Source organism: Tamandua tetradactyla, chromosome 25 (genome assembly GCF_023851605.1).
Source record: "Tamandua tetradactyla isolate mTamTet1 chromosome 25, mTamTet1.pri, whole genome shotgun sequence".
Lineage (NCBI taxonomy): Eukaryota > Metazoa > Chordata > Mammalia > Pilosa > Myrmecophagidae > Tamandua > Tamandua tetradactyla.
In genome coordinates, this window is record NC_135351.1 from 30933232 (window position 1) to 30950610 (window position 17379).

Consider the following 17379-nt stretch of genomic DNA (forward strand, 5'->3'; position numbering starts at 1 on the left):
AGAAAGTGATGCTTCAGGGATGTTAATTCGGTAGAAGTACACAGAGATTAGCAAAGAAGGCCCCTTTGGCAGTAATTCATAATAAGTGGATCTAGATCAAAGGCATTCCCATTCTTTCCAGGACCACCTCGGTCCTGGCCTAAAATGCCACCTCCTGTCTCAGATTAGTGTTCTGATCTCTAACAGCTGTGCCTGCTCCCATCCCTGTGTTCCTCAGTTTACACTCCCCTCAGCAACCCAGAAATCCTTTAAAAGCTTTGAGTCAGAGCATCTGCTCCTCAGCTCAAGAATTTCCAAAGCCCTTCCATGCCTATAGGGTTCCCCATGCTCTGATCCATTGTCTTGGGCCTTGTCACTTAAGGATATCCCACTTGCTTGCTCTACTCCAGCTATCTGGCCCTCTTGATACTCCTCACATAAGCTTCACAGTGCCACTGGGAGCCTTTGCACCTAACTTTCCCATGGACAGAAATGCTCTTCCCCCACCCTCCTCACTCCCTGTGAGTCCTTGTTCCAATGTCACACTCATGTATTGTTAGAGAGGAGGTCCTTTAGCCGGGTCGTGTGAGAAGTTACCTTGGTGCTGTGGGGCCTCTGAGTACACCACAGGCAAGCTATCCCAGAGGACATGCACATGCCCCTATTCTGTTCTCTCATAAAGATGCCAGTCGTTGGATTTAGGACCCACCTAATCCATTGTGACCCCATCTTCACGTGGTACCATCTCAAAGACTCTGCTTCCAAACAGCATCACATATGCAGCCTCAGGATGTCGGGACTGCAACATATTTCATGAGAGAACAAACCTACTGCATTCAGGTCTGACAAACTGTAGTTTTCTAGAAATTTTGTACATTTCACCTAAGTCTTTAAATTCATTGGCACAGGGTGGGCCACAGTGGCTCAGCACGCAGAATTGTTGCCTGCCATACTGCAGACCCCAGTTTGAATCCCGATGACTGATCAAGCAAAACAAAATTAAATTCATTGGCGTAATAATGTTCACAATATCTTTATATGAACATTAAAACATATTCTGGATCTGTAAGGTTGTCCTCTTTTCCATTCCTTTTGTTGTGTGTGTGTCTTTTTTTTTTCTCACTGTCATCAAGAATTCACCACATTTCTAGTGTTTTCAGAGAAACAACTTTAATATATGTGGTTTGAAAACACCAGTGACTCAATTCAAAAACAAGTATTTTGTTATCAGAGCAAGCTTCTAAAATTGTTAAAATTGTAATTTCACATAAATAGCGAGCATATGTTAAAATCTTATTTCCCTCACTAATGAGAGAATCAGTAGATAGAAAAAGCTGATTCCAACAGGTATGGAAAGCTGGGAATTATGTTAAGTAGTGGCTAAAGGAATGCTGAAATAAAAGTGCTAAATTAAACACAAATTTGGTCAATATCCTTGTGGTAGGCAAAATTTTGGATCTCCTGACCTTTGCCCCTGGAGTCATGCTTATGGTTGTTACTTCACATGACAAAAGGGATTTTGCAGATGGTATTAAGTTTAGTTACCAGCTAATTTTAAAAGAAGAGAAGGATCTTTATGCAATTACATGAGCCTTTTTTATCAGTTACTGAAAGGGTGTGTTACAGTCTTCTACGATTGCTGATTTCTTTATTTCTCCTTTTAATTTTATCAATTTTGACTTTATATATTAAGATTACATCCTTTTATCCTAATTTATTATCTTTGCCTGGATGAAATTTAATTCAACATTTTTATAACATATAGTAGAAAAGTCATAAATACAATATGGAAACGGTATGGAAGGCCATAAAATGGAAAAAAAAACCTAATAAGGCAAATATACCAAATTATTGCCAATATAGATACTGATTATTGATAACTACATGCTTATTTCCTATATGCCAGGCCCTACTCATAGGACTTCATATGTATTAAATCACTTAATCTTCATAATCTCACCCTACTTCCAGTATTGTTGTTATTAACTGGAATAAAAGCTATTAATGTTCTGATAAAGGAAACATATTTTAAAACTCAAGGATGTAACAACACCTAGAACATTCAAACAGCACCCTTAGAGAGATGGAGAAAATGTTAATAAGATCATCTGTTTTCTTCAAATATTACCTGACAAACTATAATGAAGTTCACTGGCTACCACAATTCATGGATTGAAATTTTTAAAAAAAATTTTTCTTGAGATGAAAATAATTCACTGTCACAGTGTTTTTGAATCATCAGTCAAGTGTTATTTTTTTATTTAAAAGGTATCTGGAGAATCCATTTGATTGTATTTTCCTTCATTGCTGAAAAAATTTGCTCCCAAGAAAAGAAATACGTCTGAAGTTTACACCTGATGTCTCACAAGTTATCTTACTCCAAATCATTGAGCCCAGCTCTCCATCCTTGCATGTTTTGTTTATATATGAGAAAGGGCTCTATCTCCTATAGCACTATAGATCAGGATCCAAAAGAGAGCTCTCTGAGCAACTCATTGATGCCTTCTACACTGAAATGTCATTTCAGAAGAGGAAAATTTGTTTTAATGACTGCCATTGCTGGGAATTCAAATTCTCCAATTCCCAAAGCATTATCAAGTTATCACTTACCTGAGCCTGTGCCACCACCACTCCCGACAGTACCTCCAAAACTAGGGCTACTTAATAAATAAAAAAGTCTATTTTTCTTTTTGTCTTTGGGCAGCAATTCTCAAAGTTTGGTATGGGCATGTCTAGGTGTTCCTGAGACTCTGACAGCAGGTATGTGATATTAAACTTCTCATCATAATCATAAAATTTCTTTGTCTTTTTTGCTCATCTTTACATGACTGTTAAATTGCAACAGACTGATTGAAGAAACAAATGTACAAAATCAGTTGTCTTCTATTAAGTCAGACTTTAAAGAGATTTGCAAAAATGTAAAACGATGCCAGTCTTCTCACTAAAGGTTTTGTCATTTTGAAACATAGCTAGTTTTCACAAAATGTTATGTTAATATGAAATAGACTTATGGTTATTTTAAATGAGTTAATAAAACAAAAAGTTCATTTTTTTCTATTTTAATGTATAACATGGTAAATGTCAATAGTTATAACCTATATAAACACAAACTCTTTGGATCCTCCGTAGTTTTTGAGAGTGTAAAGGAATCTGGAGACAAAAACATTTGAGAACTGCTGCTTTAGGCTGTATCACACTGGAATATTCAGATTACTCTTTTTCAAAGAGTATTTGAGTATTCCTTTCTATGTGTTTATACTACCATCTGGATAGCACATCTCCATTTGCTTCATTTTGTTGATGTTTAGGCTTTAAAATTTTTTTTTTGGTTTCATCATTATGTAAAATATTTTTACGTGGTTTTAAAATCAAATCAAAGATTATTCAAAGAGATCTGTCTTTTTCATGGTGTAGCTTCTCTCACGTTATAGTTAACTTCATTTTAATGTTATGAATTATCCTTCCATTGTTTGTTTTTAAAAAGCCTAAGCATATATGTATCTATTGTTATCCATCCTCTAGTAGATAAACAGTAACACACTACATGCAATTTTCTCTACCTTGCTTATTTATTTATTTATTTATTTATTTATTTATTTATTTATTTTTAACCTAAGAATGTATTCTGGAGATCATTCCATAATAATATGTGGAGTGTTTCTTATTTTCTTATTTTCCAGCTGCATAATAATCTGGGTTTTCTTTTTTTCCTGGTTTTTTGGTTCTGTAATACTTGATTCTTGATAGTTGCCTGATACCTTCAATCAGATGGTTTTTAAAATATTTTGTCCAGATTTTCTAGTTTCTTAGCATCCAGTTGATCTGAGTTGTCTACTATTACTGGAAACAGAATCAATAGTGTAGTTTTTGTTAAATTGTTTTTTAAATGTCAATATCTACTTACTCTAAGACTTTCAGTTCTTAGGATCTATATAGTATGGTTACATAAAATTGATTCAGGTCAATGCAAATGCATTCTCTGGCCTAGGGATCATTCCCATGTAATAATTTGAGCTGAGAATGCCCAAATCAACAACTCAGTCACGTAGTAGGTCAGCCCGCCTGACAAGTTGTGCATGACCAAAGTATAGTGGTAAAGTGAATATGAATAATATCTAGATAATTATAAATGACCTGCACAGTAACAGAGGACAGAAAAAGATTAACCACTATTGTCAGGTCAAGACATTATATGTGTACATTTAAACAAATCAAATTTTATAGTTCAAGTGTCTGTGAAATTCACATAATACAAAGCAATCCGCAAAGATTAATTCTACCGCCTTGTTGAAAAAGGAAATATGATGTACCTAAAAAAAGGTGTTTAGGTTGTACTTGAGTCAAATTTCTTAAAGTCCAGGTATTTCACTCGGCCTAAAGATTTCTTCAGGGTCCACGCTGAGGAGCATAGCATTCTACCATTTTCATCATCTAGGACATTTTATTCAAAGCTGTCATCTGTTCAATCACATCTTTCTCATACTTTCACTTCTGCCCTATCTTCCAGCACTATACCCACAAACAACCTCTTACAATAAGCTGATCTTTCTCAAGCCTTGGGAGCACTAAGAGAGTCATTTACAATGGCTTCACCACTTTTGACACCTTCGTTGTCCTCTGATCTACTTTTGTTTGATCTAAAAATCTTGACGAAGGGAAATCCCTGAACACCAACCTGACTGCTTAAGGTGGGGTGTTTATCTCCATCGGTTGCAACTTTGCAATGTCTTTTAATGTGGTTGCTATTTCCTTGATCCTGGTGTTAAAATAGCAGTGGCCACAGATTTTTACAAACTGTAAGCCATGACTTTCAATACGTGTTCAGTTGTAATTTGATGGCATTAAGGAAAAAAAAAGTCTAATATAGACCATTCACTGCTAAGAAAAAGTTTCACCTTCCCAGGCAGATCACCAGGTAGTCTCCTCTTGGCCGTGCCCTCATGCTATGCTTGGTAAAAAGGTGCTCACTCACATGCAGTATAGCCCACTGAGGTTGTAGGAGTCAAGGATTAAAATAAGACCTGCAGAATTTGTTGGAAGCAGCTGGCCTCAGGATGGCCAGTATACTGTGGAGATTGTTATGTAGAGCAGTCTGGGAGGAAGAGAAGGTTTACCCCAAATGGTTATGTTAAGTATGAAGAACACTGAAAGATAAGAACTTTGCTCCCTCAGGAAATGCCTGCATATCTATTGACATCCTGTGGTATATAACCAGGATCTGGTTGAGAATAAAGTTGTCTGATGTCTGATGTAGAGTTAAGCTTCAGACCCCCGAACCCATTTGTGTCTGTCTTTCTTTTCTTCCTTTCTCTCTCTCTTTCTCATCATTCCTTAATATCCTTCGAGCTCTGTTTCAACAGGAAGCAACATTTGGCACCCAACGTGGGGCTTGAAGAAGAAGACTCCAAATCAATATTAAGGAACCAAGGAAAAGTCTCATCAGAGGCACGTGTGTCCAGCCTATAGAAGAGGACTCGAGTCGTATTTGTAAGTAAGCATTTTCCTTGGATCATCAGGGTAATGGGTAATCACAATGGGCGGCTGAAGAAGTATGTGTGTGTATTGAAAACACTGTTAGAAGCTAATGGGGTGCTTGTTAAAACATCTGAATTAATAAGCTTATTTGATCTCATTCAAAAACATTGTCAATGGTTTCGTCCTGAGAGTCATAATATTTTAAATTTAAAACAATGGCATTTAGTTATGAAGGCTCTTCAGAGGGCCTATCGAAAGGGGGAGACTGTCCCATTATCAGCGTGGACATTGTGTCATCAAATAGTGGCAGCCTTAGATCCTTTACAGTCAGAAAGTGAAGATGGGGAAACTGAGAATTTTTCCTGAAAAAGCATGACTGTGACAGCAGATATAGATGAAAAGGGAGTGAAACTTAGAGATAAGGAGGGTGTAAGTACAGATGAGGAAGATGTTAAATCTATGTGCTCGCAGTGTTCTCGCCTATACCACCCCTTTTTCAAAGAAGGCAAGCTTCACTTGCCCTCAAGACTTCCCAGATTCTTATCAAACAAAACCTACTTTATATCAGCAAAATTCCATACTCCCTGCACGAATTTGCAATCCACCTTCTGCCCCTATTTCCAGTCCACAGCCTCCTCAGAATCCATTTTTTACAGATACTGGCGATTCAGCTAAATATGTAAATCGTGTAATAGCACCAAAGCCTACACCCAAAACATCCATAATGAAATGTTTACTACAGGGATCTCAGCAAGGGGACCTGGAGGCAGTACAACTTCTATCAGCTTTTCCTGTGACAGTTAATCACTTGCCTCCTGATCAAAATAATCCTCAGGGCATTGTAGAAATTCATCATGAGTCCATTCCTTTTAAATTGTTAAAAGAGTTGAAACAAGCTTGTGCCCAGTATGGAGTGAATTCTCCATATAGTACAGGTCTGTCTAGTCCAAGGCATGGCTCATGTTGATAGATTAATTCCTTGGGATTGGGAGATGTTAGCCAGAACTATTTTAAGTACAGCTGAATTTCTACAATTTAAAACATGGTGGACTGATGAAGCTAATCAGTCGGCTAGAAGGAATGCTAATGAGCAACCTCCGGTGTTAATAACAGCAGAAAAAATCATGGGCACTGGACAATGGGCAGGTATTGAAAGACAGTTACAATATGATGATAGCGCTATCAACCAAGTCAGAATGGCCTGCCTTGCAGCTTGGCAGAGAATTTCTACACCAGGACAGCCTGCTTTAACTTTTGCTAAAGTAATTCAAGGACATAATGAGCCATATGTCGAATTTGTGGCACGTCTAACAGATGCAATTCAAAAAACCGTGCAAGCATCTGAAGCCCATGATTTAATTTTAATGACATTAGCCTTTGATAATGCTAACAATAAGTGTAAAAAGGCTATTCGACCCATTAAAACTGCCCGTGGTTCCATACAGGACTATATAAAAGCCTGTCAGGACATTGGGTCTACGTCTCATCAAATGGCAGTATTGGCAGCTACCATGAAGTCTAACTTGAATCTAAAGAAAGGAAATTGTTTTAAATGTGGAAAATTTGGGCACTTTCAAATAAACTGTAAATCTTTTCATGATAATAATTCCACCCCAACTAAAAAACAGCCATCCAGATTATGTCATATTTGCCAGAGGGGCTTTCATTGGGCTAATGAATGTCGTTCTAGAACACATAAAAATGGTGCTCTATTGAAAAGGTCGGGAAACTGCCTTGCGGGTTTAGCTCAGGGCCCCAGGACAAACAACATGAGCCGAGCTCCACAGACACAGTATCCTGTCAGCAACGGCAAAAAACTTACATTCCAATCTTAGAGTTAAAAGCTGCAACTCACGGTAGTGCTGCAATAGATCTACCTGCAGCTGAGGATATTTTACTTCAACCTGAAATTCAATTAATTAGCACTGGAGTTTCTGGCCTTCTGCCCAACCATACTGTTAGTTTAATAATTGGAAGGAGTAGTTTAACTAAGCAGGGTCTATTAATACAAATTGGTTTAATTGACAGTGACTACAAAGAGGAATTGAAGAATCTTCATGGCTCAATCTTTACAGCCTTTTCAAATTAAAACTGGGCAATGCATTGCTCAATTACTACTCTTATCTTATCATGTTCCTCCTTCTCTGCCCTTCAACCGTCAAGGAGGTTTTGGTTCAACTGGAAATGAAATTTATTGGCAAACATTTATTGGGGACAACCGCCCAGAAATAACTATTACTATTAAAGATAAAATTTTTCTGGGTTTGATTGATACTGGAGCTGATGTTGTAAGAATTTGAGAGTTTTGCCGCGCAAAGGAGGACTCCAAGAGACGTTCTCTCATGCAACATGCAAGGGGTTTATTTACCACACATGCGTGGGGCTCACTGAACACGCAGGAACAGAGAGCCCCGAACCTGGGTTTTGGGAAGCCTTTTGAGGGCCAGGATAAGGGTGTGGGGTTTGAGGGTTGAACATTAGTTACAGGTTCTGCTTTATGCAGGAAGTAGATAACGAACATTTTGCAAGAAGCAGATAACAAACATTTTTCGCGCATGAGTCATGGGAGCTGCTTCTTGCAAGAAGCAGCTGTCTCGTGCAAAACTCCCTTACTCAACCTTCTCAGTTGCATTCTTAGATAAACTTTCTCCGGCAGTTACAACCTTGCATAACCAAGGCAGCAGAAAACCTTGCATAACAAAGGCAGCAGATAACCGCCCCTGGGAAGTCCCGGGTTGTTTTAGCCTGATGGGGCCCATAACTCTTTTCTTTATAAAATCCTTCTTTACATAAGAAAAGTTAGCTACTGTTAAGTTTTATAAAATCCTTCTTTACATTCCCCACTCCTTTTTGTACATATCTCTAATCTTAGAGATTTTCTGGGTTATTTAATACTGAGTACTGTTGTCTGATGAGCATTAGTTTGACATTTCCAATCTGCCCCTGTAAAAACTGTATAATTTTATTTAGAATACATGGTCCTATAGTCATTATTAAAAGTAACACAGTTAAGGGCCCAGCGAGAGCAGATAATAGCGTTGTCAACCAGGGGGACTTAGTAAACCAAGATTCAAACCACCCCTGTTGCGCCTCTCGTTCTTTTTGTCTTTCACGAAGGCGCTCTCTGAGTTTTGTCATGGACTCTTTAACAACACCAGAGTGATCCGCATAGAAACAGCACTGTTCTTTTAAAGCTGCACATAGTCCCCCCTCTTTGAGGAAAAGTAAGTCAAGTCCCCGCCTATTCTGCAGAACTACTTCTGAAAGGGAGGTTAGAGAGTTCTGAAGGGCTGAGACAGATCTTTCTATTTCTTTTAAGTCTTGATCTATCGCGGCCTGTAATTGACTGGTTTGTTGATTGCTATGTACAATGGCAGCAGTCCCCGTGCCTATACCGGCAGCGACAGTTACCCCCATAAGGACTGCTAGAGTTATTGAGATTGGTTCTCTTTTGTATCTGATTTGGCTTATTAGTGTAGTTTCTAATTCTGTCTCTGAATGATAGAGAATTCGGGGGTATATAGAAACTAATACACAATAGTTGACAGAGTTGTTAAAAACCTTTGTAGATACACAAGGGGTAATTCCGGTGTCACATGCCCACTTTAAACCTGGGGGAGGTTGAAGGAATTTATCATTATCTTGGGTTTGGTTAATGGTGGCACATAAGATTTTAACGTGGGGAGGAGGGTTACCTATACAAGTTCCTTGTCCCGTAACTTCAGACAAGGTGAGTTTATGGTCGCTGTCCCAGTCGCAAGATGTGCCATTAGGGAGGATGGTATATGACTTATTTATAGCTATTCCTTCATAATAGGGCGGCGAAGCCGACAGGCAAAGCCAGCATGACTGGGTGAGATTAGCTCGGGAGTGATTGAGGGCAGAAAAGGCTCCTAGAATTAGGTTGTATAATCGGTCACCAGGAGTCTCTGGATTGTAGGGAGAAGTACTATTGGGAGTTGGAAGGGGGGAAGAAGTGGGAATTATGGAACTCGTGGGGTCCTGGGGAGTATGGCTAGGCCTTCGTGAGGGTGCAGGTTCTGTACGAGGCCCTGAGTTTTTCATAGTCAGAACAGGGTTGGGGCCTATCCGGATAGCTTTTTGGGGAATCTCTTCCTTCTTAATGAACATCAGTCCCCCCCTGTCTGTGCCGGCTTCGTAGAATCTGGTTCCCCAGGTCTTTCCAGTTATCCAACTATCGTCTGAAGGGTTAGTGATATTAAGCCAAACTTTATCATAAGGGTTGTATGAGTAATCTGTTTTAAGACTAGCACCTGTGGCGTGGGCCCTGAGACGCTCCCTGAGCCACCCTTCAGACCCACAGCCTCCGCGGTTAGTACAGTTCCATTGGAATCCTATTTTGAGGAAGGGGTCACCTGAGGTTGTCCATTTTGTTGCTAAGGTTTCACAGCCCCAGTAGGCACAATAATAATGTCCTGGGCTGTTACAATAACTTCTACCCGGATTGGATGCAGGGCATAGATAAATGGGGGTCAGGTCACAACAGGGTTCATTCCCCAGAGTGGTAAGTTTACAAGGGGGTACCAGGAACGAAGGCCCCCCTGCTCCCTCCCAAGTTTTTATAGTCTTCCCATTTTCCCATCTGGATATTGTCCATTTCCAAGGCTTATGCGGGTTGGAATTGGGTTCCCCTGGGGGAAGGAGGAGAAGAAGTAGTAACCCTACGAACCCGCAGCTTGAGAGGATTGTCAGTCCTTTCCAGTTTCCACTGGGACTCAGAGGGCGAAGGCGCAGGTTTGAGATGAGACGCATGGATCCAGGATGCGATGCCATCGACCTTGACTGCGGTGGGGGTGGTCAAGAGTACTTGATACGGTCCTTTCCAGCGAGGTTCAAGAGTCTGTACCTGGTGGCGGCGGACGTAGACAAAGTCTCCCACCTGATATTGATGCGGAGTCCTGTTGTCTCCTGGCTGGTAGGAGGTGGAGAGCTGCCGCCACAGGAACCGCTGGGCTTTTTCCAAGGCTCGCAGCCTGTCAAGCAAGGGGGTATGAAGGGAACTATTAATCTCTAGAATGGAAGACATGTCCTTGACTGGAGGTGGTGCCCCATATAAGATTTCATAAGGGGTTAGATTACACATGAGAGCAGAGGGGGTATTCCGGGCCCTGAACAGGGCATAAGGCAGGAGCATGGTCCAATCCTTCAAGCCAGTCTCTATAGCTAATTTGGTTAGGGTCTCTTTAATTGTCCTGTTCATTCTTTCTACCTGTCCTGAGCTTTGGGGTCTGTATGCGCAATGCAATTTCCAATCAATCCCCAATATCCTGGCCACACCCTGACTTACCTGGGCTACAAATGCGGGTCCGTTATCTGACCCTATTACCTTTGGTAGACCGAACCGGGGAAAAATTTCTTCCATAATCTTCTTGACTACGACCTGGGCCGTTTCTCTCTTAGTTGGGTAGGCTTCAACCCATCCTGAAAAGGTGTCTACAAAAACTAGTAAGTATTTAAGTCCATACTTTGCAGGTTTAATTTCAGTAAAGTCGACTTCCCAGAACTGCCCAGGTCGAGTTCCCCTTAGTCTTTTTCCGTTAGGAGCTTTGGTGGGGTAGGCGTTCACAATTTGACATGCCTGACATTCTCTGGCTACGCGATCTGCCAGTTCTTTCCTTTTTGAGGCTGCCAGAGGGTACAATTCCCTCTGGTCTTGCAGGAGCTGCTGTAGTTTCCCTGTCCCCAGGTGGGTGAGCTGATGGACCTGCTGTATGTAAGCTAGGGCTTCCGATTCTCCTTGGGGTGTAACCTCAGATAGTGTTTCAGGGGGTTGCTGGTTTTCTTTGGTTATTAGGACCAAGTTTACAGGGTCCCTTAATGCTGCCGCTTTTGCTTCTTCATCTGCTCGCTTATTACCCATGGTTATTGGGTCTGAACCTCTTTGGTGGCTAGCACAGTGGACAATGGCTAGTTCTTTGGGAAACATGACTGCTGCCAGGAGTTTAAGAATTTCCTCCTTGTGTTTGATTTCTTTACCAGCTGAGGTTAATAGCCCTCTTTGTTGGTAAATTGCCCCATGTACGTGGGCAGTAGCAAAGGCATAACGGCTATCTGTATAGATAGTCGCTCGTTTTTCTTTTGCTAATTCTAGAGCTTTTGTGAGGGCAATTAGTTCAGCTTTTTGGGCAGATGTTCCCTCCGGGAGGCTAGAAGACCAAATAACTTTTGTCCCACTGACTACCGCTGCTCCCGCTCGCCTCTTACCGTGTTGGAGAAAGCTGCTTCCATCCGAAAACCAGGTTACCTCCGAGTTAGGTAATGGTTGGTCTTTTAAGTCTCTGCGGATTCCGGTCTCTTCAGCTAATATCTCTTGGCAAGTGTGCAGCACAGGTCCCGCGGTCTCGTCCGGGAGCAGGGTAGCCGGGTTTAAAGCTGATGGGGCCCCAAAAGTCACCCTGTCTTTGTCTAGGAGGATGCTCTGATAGTGGGTAATTCTGGCATTTGACATCCATCTATCTGGAGGTTGGCGGATTATGCTCTCCAGGGCGTGAGGGGCTATTATGGTCAGCTTCTGTCCTAGAGTGAGTTTGTCTGCGTCTTTTGCCAGGAGGGCAGCTGCCGCGATGGCCTTGAGACAGCGTGGCCATCCGCTGGCAACTGAGTCTAATCGCTTGGACAGATAGGCCACCGGTCTCCTCCAGGGGCCTAAAGCCTGTGTTAGGACCCCTCTAGCCACGCCTCTCCTTTCTTCTATGTAGAGCGTGAAAGGTTTATTCACGTCTGGGAGGGTTAAAGCTGGAGCTGACAGGAGCGCTTTCTTAATGCTGTCGAAAGCTTCCTGCTGTTCTATTCCCCACTGGAAATCAGCACTCCCTTTGAGCAAGGGGAATAATGGGGCAGCAAGGGCTGCAAACCCTGGGATCCACAACCGGCAGAATCCCGCTGTCCCTAAGAACTCTCGTAGCTGCTTTCGGGTCGTGGGCGGGGGTATCTGTGTTACAGTTTTCTTTCTAGCCTCAGTGAGCCATCGCTTTCCATTCTTAAGAGTATATCCCAGGAAGATTACTTCCCTTTTACAGATTTGGGCCTTTTTGGCCGAGGCTCGGTACCCCAGTGCGGCTAGCTCACTTAACAGTTTTCGGGTTCCATACTCACAGTCCTCCTTAGTGTCTGCTGCCAACAGTAAGTCGTCCACATATTGTAGCAAGGTGACTCTGGGATGCTGAATTCTGAAGGAGCTTAAGTCTTTATGAAGAGCTTCGTCAAAAATGGTGGGGGAGTTTTTGAACCCCTGGGGCAAGCGTGTCCAAGTCAGTTGGTTCGAGGATCCCGTCTCTGGATCGATCCACTCGAAAGCGAACAAGGGTTGACTGTCCTTATGCAAGGGCAGGCAGAAGAAAGCATCTTTTAGATCAAGCACAGTATACCAAGTCTTTTCAGGATGGAGAGTGCTGAGCAGGTTATAGGGATTTGGCACCGTAGGATGTATATCCTGCACTCTGCTATTTACTTCCCGTAAGTCTTGCACCGGTCTATAGTCTCTAGTCCCTGGCTTTTTGACCGGCAATAAGGGAGTGTTCCAGGCTGATTGACAGGGCTTAAGTACTCCCAAGCCAAGGAATTTCTCTATATGGGGCTTGATTCCTTCCCGGGCTTCCTTGCTTAAGTAGTATTGTTTTACCCGAATTGGAGAGGCGGTGGGCTTTAGGGTCACTACTACTGGGGGCTGATTGACTGCCAACCCTAACCCGGCAACTTCTGCCCAGGAATTAGGGAATTCTTCAAGCCAGGCCTGAGGAATTGAACTGTGGAGCTGTTCTGGTTTTATGTACAGCTGATATTCTTCTTCGACTGGCAAGGTGAGGGCAGTTATTACAGGTTGGCTTACTAGTGGGTTTAAAAATTCCACCTTTGGCCCCTTAGGATTGAAGGTGATTCTCGCCCTTAGTTTAGTTAACAAGTCTCTTCCCATAAGCGGGGCAGGGCACTCAGGAATGACTAGGAAGGAGTGTTGAACCCTCCCCTTCCCCAGGTCCATGGTTCTTTTAGTAGTCCAGGCGCGGTAGCGACTGCCATTTGCTCCCCGCACTAAGGACCTTTTTGTAGAGAGTGGGCCTATAGGTTCTTGGAGGGCCGACACTACTGCTCCTGTGTCGACTTCAAAATTAATTGGTACCCCCTCCACATTAAATTTTACCCTGAGCTCGGGGAGGGGTGCCGAGCCCTGACTCCCCTAGTCCTCACTTTCTAGAGCCAATGTGGCCGGTTGTTGCCAATTTGGGGGCCTAGTACCCCTCCGTTTTTTCGGACAGTTTTTGGCCCAGTGCCCAGTTTCTTTGCAGTAGGCGCACTGGTCTGGACTAAGAGGGGTACAATAACGCCGGCCCGAGGGATTTTCTCCAGCTCGTCCTCTACCTTCAGTGTTTCTTTCAACTACTGTGGCCAGGATCTTTGTTAATTCTTTTGTTCTCCTTTTCTCTCTTACCAACTCTTTTTCCTCTCTCTCTCTCTCTCTCCTTTGTTCTTTTTCCTCCTCTGTTTCTCTCTTATAAAACACTTTTTCAGCTTCTTTGACTAAATCTCGCAAGGCTAGGTCCTGCAACCCCTCTAAGCGCTGCAGCTTGCGTCTAATATCTGGAGCTGATTGGCCGATAAAGGCCATGGCCACTGAGGCTCTTTGATCCTCCGATTGAGGGTCAAAGGGAGTATACCTACGGTATGCTTCCATTAGTTTTTCTAAAAAGACTGAGGGCGATTCGTCCGCTCCCTGAATAACCTCTCTTACCTTGGCCAAATTGGTGGGCCGGCGTGCGGCTGCTCGGAGACCCGCTACTAGAGTCTGGCGATAGATGGACAGATGCTCCCTACCTTCAGAGGTGTTCGGGTCCCAATTAGGGCGGCGCAGCGGGAACCGATCGTCGATGACATGCTGGAGTTGGGTGGGTCTCCCGTCTTGTCCAGGAACTTGCTTCCTGGCTTCCAGTAGGATCCGATCTCGCTCCTCCGTGGTGAAGAGAGTCCCCAGGAGTTGTTGACAATCATCCCAAGTGGGCTGGTGAGAGAACATAAGGGACTCCACCAATCCAGTCAGCCTAGTGGGAGCCTCGGAAAAAGGAGGGTTATTATTTTTCCAATTATATAAGTCAGAGGAGGAAAAGGGCCAGTATTGTAGAGCGGGCATTTCTCCCCCGTGTCCGTCATCCACTGGAGGCCCGTACGGTCTGAGGGGGAGAGTGACCGCCACATCAGATGGGCTTAGTGCTCGTCTGCTTCGTGTACTATGTGCCGGTCCTGGTTCATCTGGGATCGTCTGTTGGTGAACCTGCGGAGAGGAAATGGAAGAGGGCGGGGAGAGAGAACTAGAGGAGGGAGAAGGTGAGCTAAGAGAGGGGGGGTCCTGTACCGGAGCTGAAGGGTAGGGAGGAGGGGAAGAAGGACCTGCATCGAAGAGGATTAGATCCGATTGGGATTCCGGTAGGACTGCAGGAGACAAAGAAGGATAGAGTTTCGGAGCTTGAGAAGGACCCGGCACCTTGATTGGGAGTACAGAGTGAGAGTCATGTTGACCAAGAGGAGTAAGAAATGGCTTTACCCATGGAGGTGGGTTTTCACACAGGTCCTGCCAAACCATGATGTAGGGCTGCTGGTCCGGGTGGCCATACGGGTCAGGGCGGAAGATGACTGACTTGACGGCCCGAATCAAGGGTAGATGAAAAGTTCCTTCACGAGGCCATTCCACGTTAAAGGAGGGCCACTCGGCCGAGCAGAAGGTCTGCCATTTGCCTTTCTTTACAATAAGAGATAGATTCTGACCTCTTTCCCTGACCTCCGACCAGTGTCTTAAGGTCAGAGAAAGTGGAGTCGACATTCCCTGACCCATCTTTGGTAAAACAAAAACAATTCCTAACACACAAATACAGACAGACACACACAGAGCCGGCACACCACGTTTACACAGTTTCAGAGACACAGCTCAGACTGGCCCGATGACTGTGATCGAGTCTCCCCCCGTCAGAAGGGAAACAGAATCAGAGTCGGCCCTGTAGGAAGCCTCCAGGCATCCCCGGAGGTCCCCCAATCCCGAGGCGTCCCTCGGGAGAGTGACCTGCAACCCCGGACACGTCTGTCGGTTGCAGTCGGGGAGTGCTCACGCGACTCCCCGACAGTCACTGCCAGTCTGACAGACTAAGCGATCGCACCTCAGACAAAAAAGGCCTTACTTACCCCGAGAGAAAGAGCTGTTGGAGCCTTCCCCTACGAAGAGCCGATCTCGCTGGGGCCTCCAAATGTAAGAATTTGAGAGTTTTGCCGCGCAAAGGAGGACTCCAAGAGACGTTCTCTCATGCAACATGCAAGGGGTTTATTTACCACACATGCGTGGGGCTCACTGAACACGCAGGAACAGAGAGCCCCGAACCTGGGTTTTGGGAAGCCTTTTGAGGGCCAGGATAAGGGTGTGGGGTTTGAGGGTTGAACATTAGTTACAGGTTCTGCTTTATGCAGGAAGTAGATAACGAACATTTTGCAAGAAGCAGATAACAAACATTTTTCGCGCATGAGTCATGGGAGCTGCTTCTTGCAAGAAGCAGCTGTCTCGTGCAAAACTCCCTTACTCAACCTTCTCAGTTGCATTCTTAGATAAACTTTCTCCGGCAGTTACAACCTTGCATAACCAAGGCAGCAGAAAACCTTGCATAACAAAGGCAGCAGATAACCGCCCCTGGGAAGTCCCGGGTTGTTTTAGCCTGATGGGGCCCATAACTCTTTTCTTTATAAAATCCTTCTTTACATAAGAAAAGTTAGCTACTGTTAAGTTTTATAAAATCCTTCTTTACAATGTAACTATCATAGCTAAAAGATATTGGCCCCAAAATTGAACATTAAAAAGGGTACCTACTGTTTTCACCGGCATAGGTACCATGACTGATATTTATCAAAGTACTGAAATATTTGAAGTAATTGGCCGAGAAGGACAAAAATCAACATTACAACCTTTTGTGGCAGATGCCGGTTTGAATTTCTGGGGCAGAGACCTGCTTTCGCAGTGGGGAGCATATTTGCATATCCCTCACTTATCAGATAAGGCAGAACTACTATACTTAAAAATGCAATTTCAAAGCACTAGACAAACAACGGATTATCAAGGTTTAGGATATTTTAAGGAGCAAACAAATTTATAATGGGGGCCATTGAAACAAAGGGCATCATTACCCCAATAACATGGCTTATTACTACGCCAATATGGGTGGATCAATGGCCCCTTCCTCAAGAAAGATTGAATGCCCTTCATAATCTTGTCCAAGAGCAATTGCAATTACAACATATTGAACCTCCCCAAAGCCCATGGAATTCTCCAGTTTTTGTTATTTTTTTTTTTTATTAATCAAAAAAAAAGAAAAGAAATTAACACAACATTTAGAAATCATTCCATTCTACACATGCACTCAGTAATTCTTAGTATCATCACATAGATGTATGATCATCATTTCTTAGTACATTTGCATCGATTTAGGAAAAGAACTAGCAAAACAGCAGAAAAAGATATAGAATGTTAATATAGAGAAGAGAATTAAAATAATAATACTAATAATATATATATATAAAAAGGAAAAAGAAAAAAACAAAAACAAAAGATACAAACACACACACAAACAAACAAAAAACCATATTTCAGGTGCAGCTTCATTTAGTGTTCCAACCTAGTTACATTACACTTAGGTATTATTGTGCTGTCCATTTTTGAGTTTTTGTATCTAGTCCTGTTGCACAGTCTGTATCCCTTCAGCTCCAATTACCCATTATCTTACCCTGTTTCTAACTCCTGCTGGTCTCTGTTACCAATGATATAGTCCAAGCTGATTCTCGAATGTCGGTTCACATCAGTGGGACCATACAGTATTTGTCCTTTAGTTTTTGGCTAGACTCACTCAGCATAATGTTCTCTAGGTCCATCTATGTTATTAC

At 43.0% G+C, this 17379-nt stretch overlaps 1 protein-coding gene across 1 annotated transcript; it reads right to left on the minus strand.

Moving 5' to 3' along the window:
• Window positions 1-10272: 10272 nt before the first annotated feature.
• Window positions 10273-16137, minus strand: LOC143669270 (uncharacterized). The gene is given in 2 exon segments (XM_077143913.1): window positions 10273-10448; window positions 11680-16137. Coding segments are annotated over 2 exon segments (3792 nt in total). The 5' UTR covers window positions 15296-16137.
• Between the last annotated feature and the right edge of the window lie 1242 nt (window positions 16138-17379).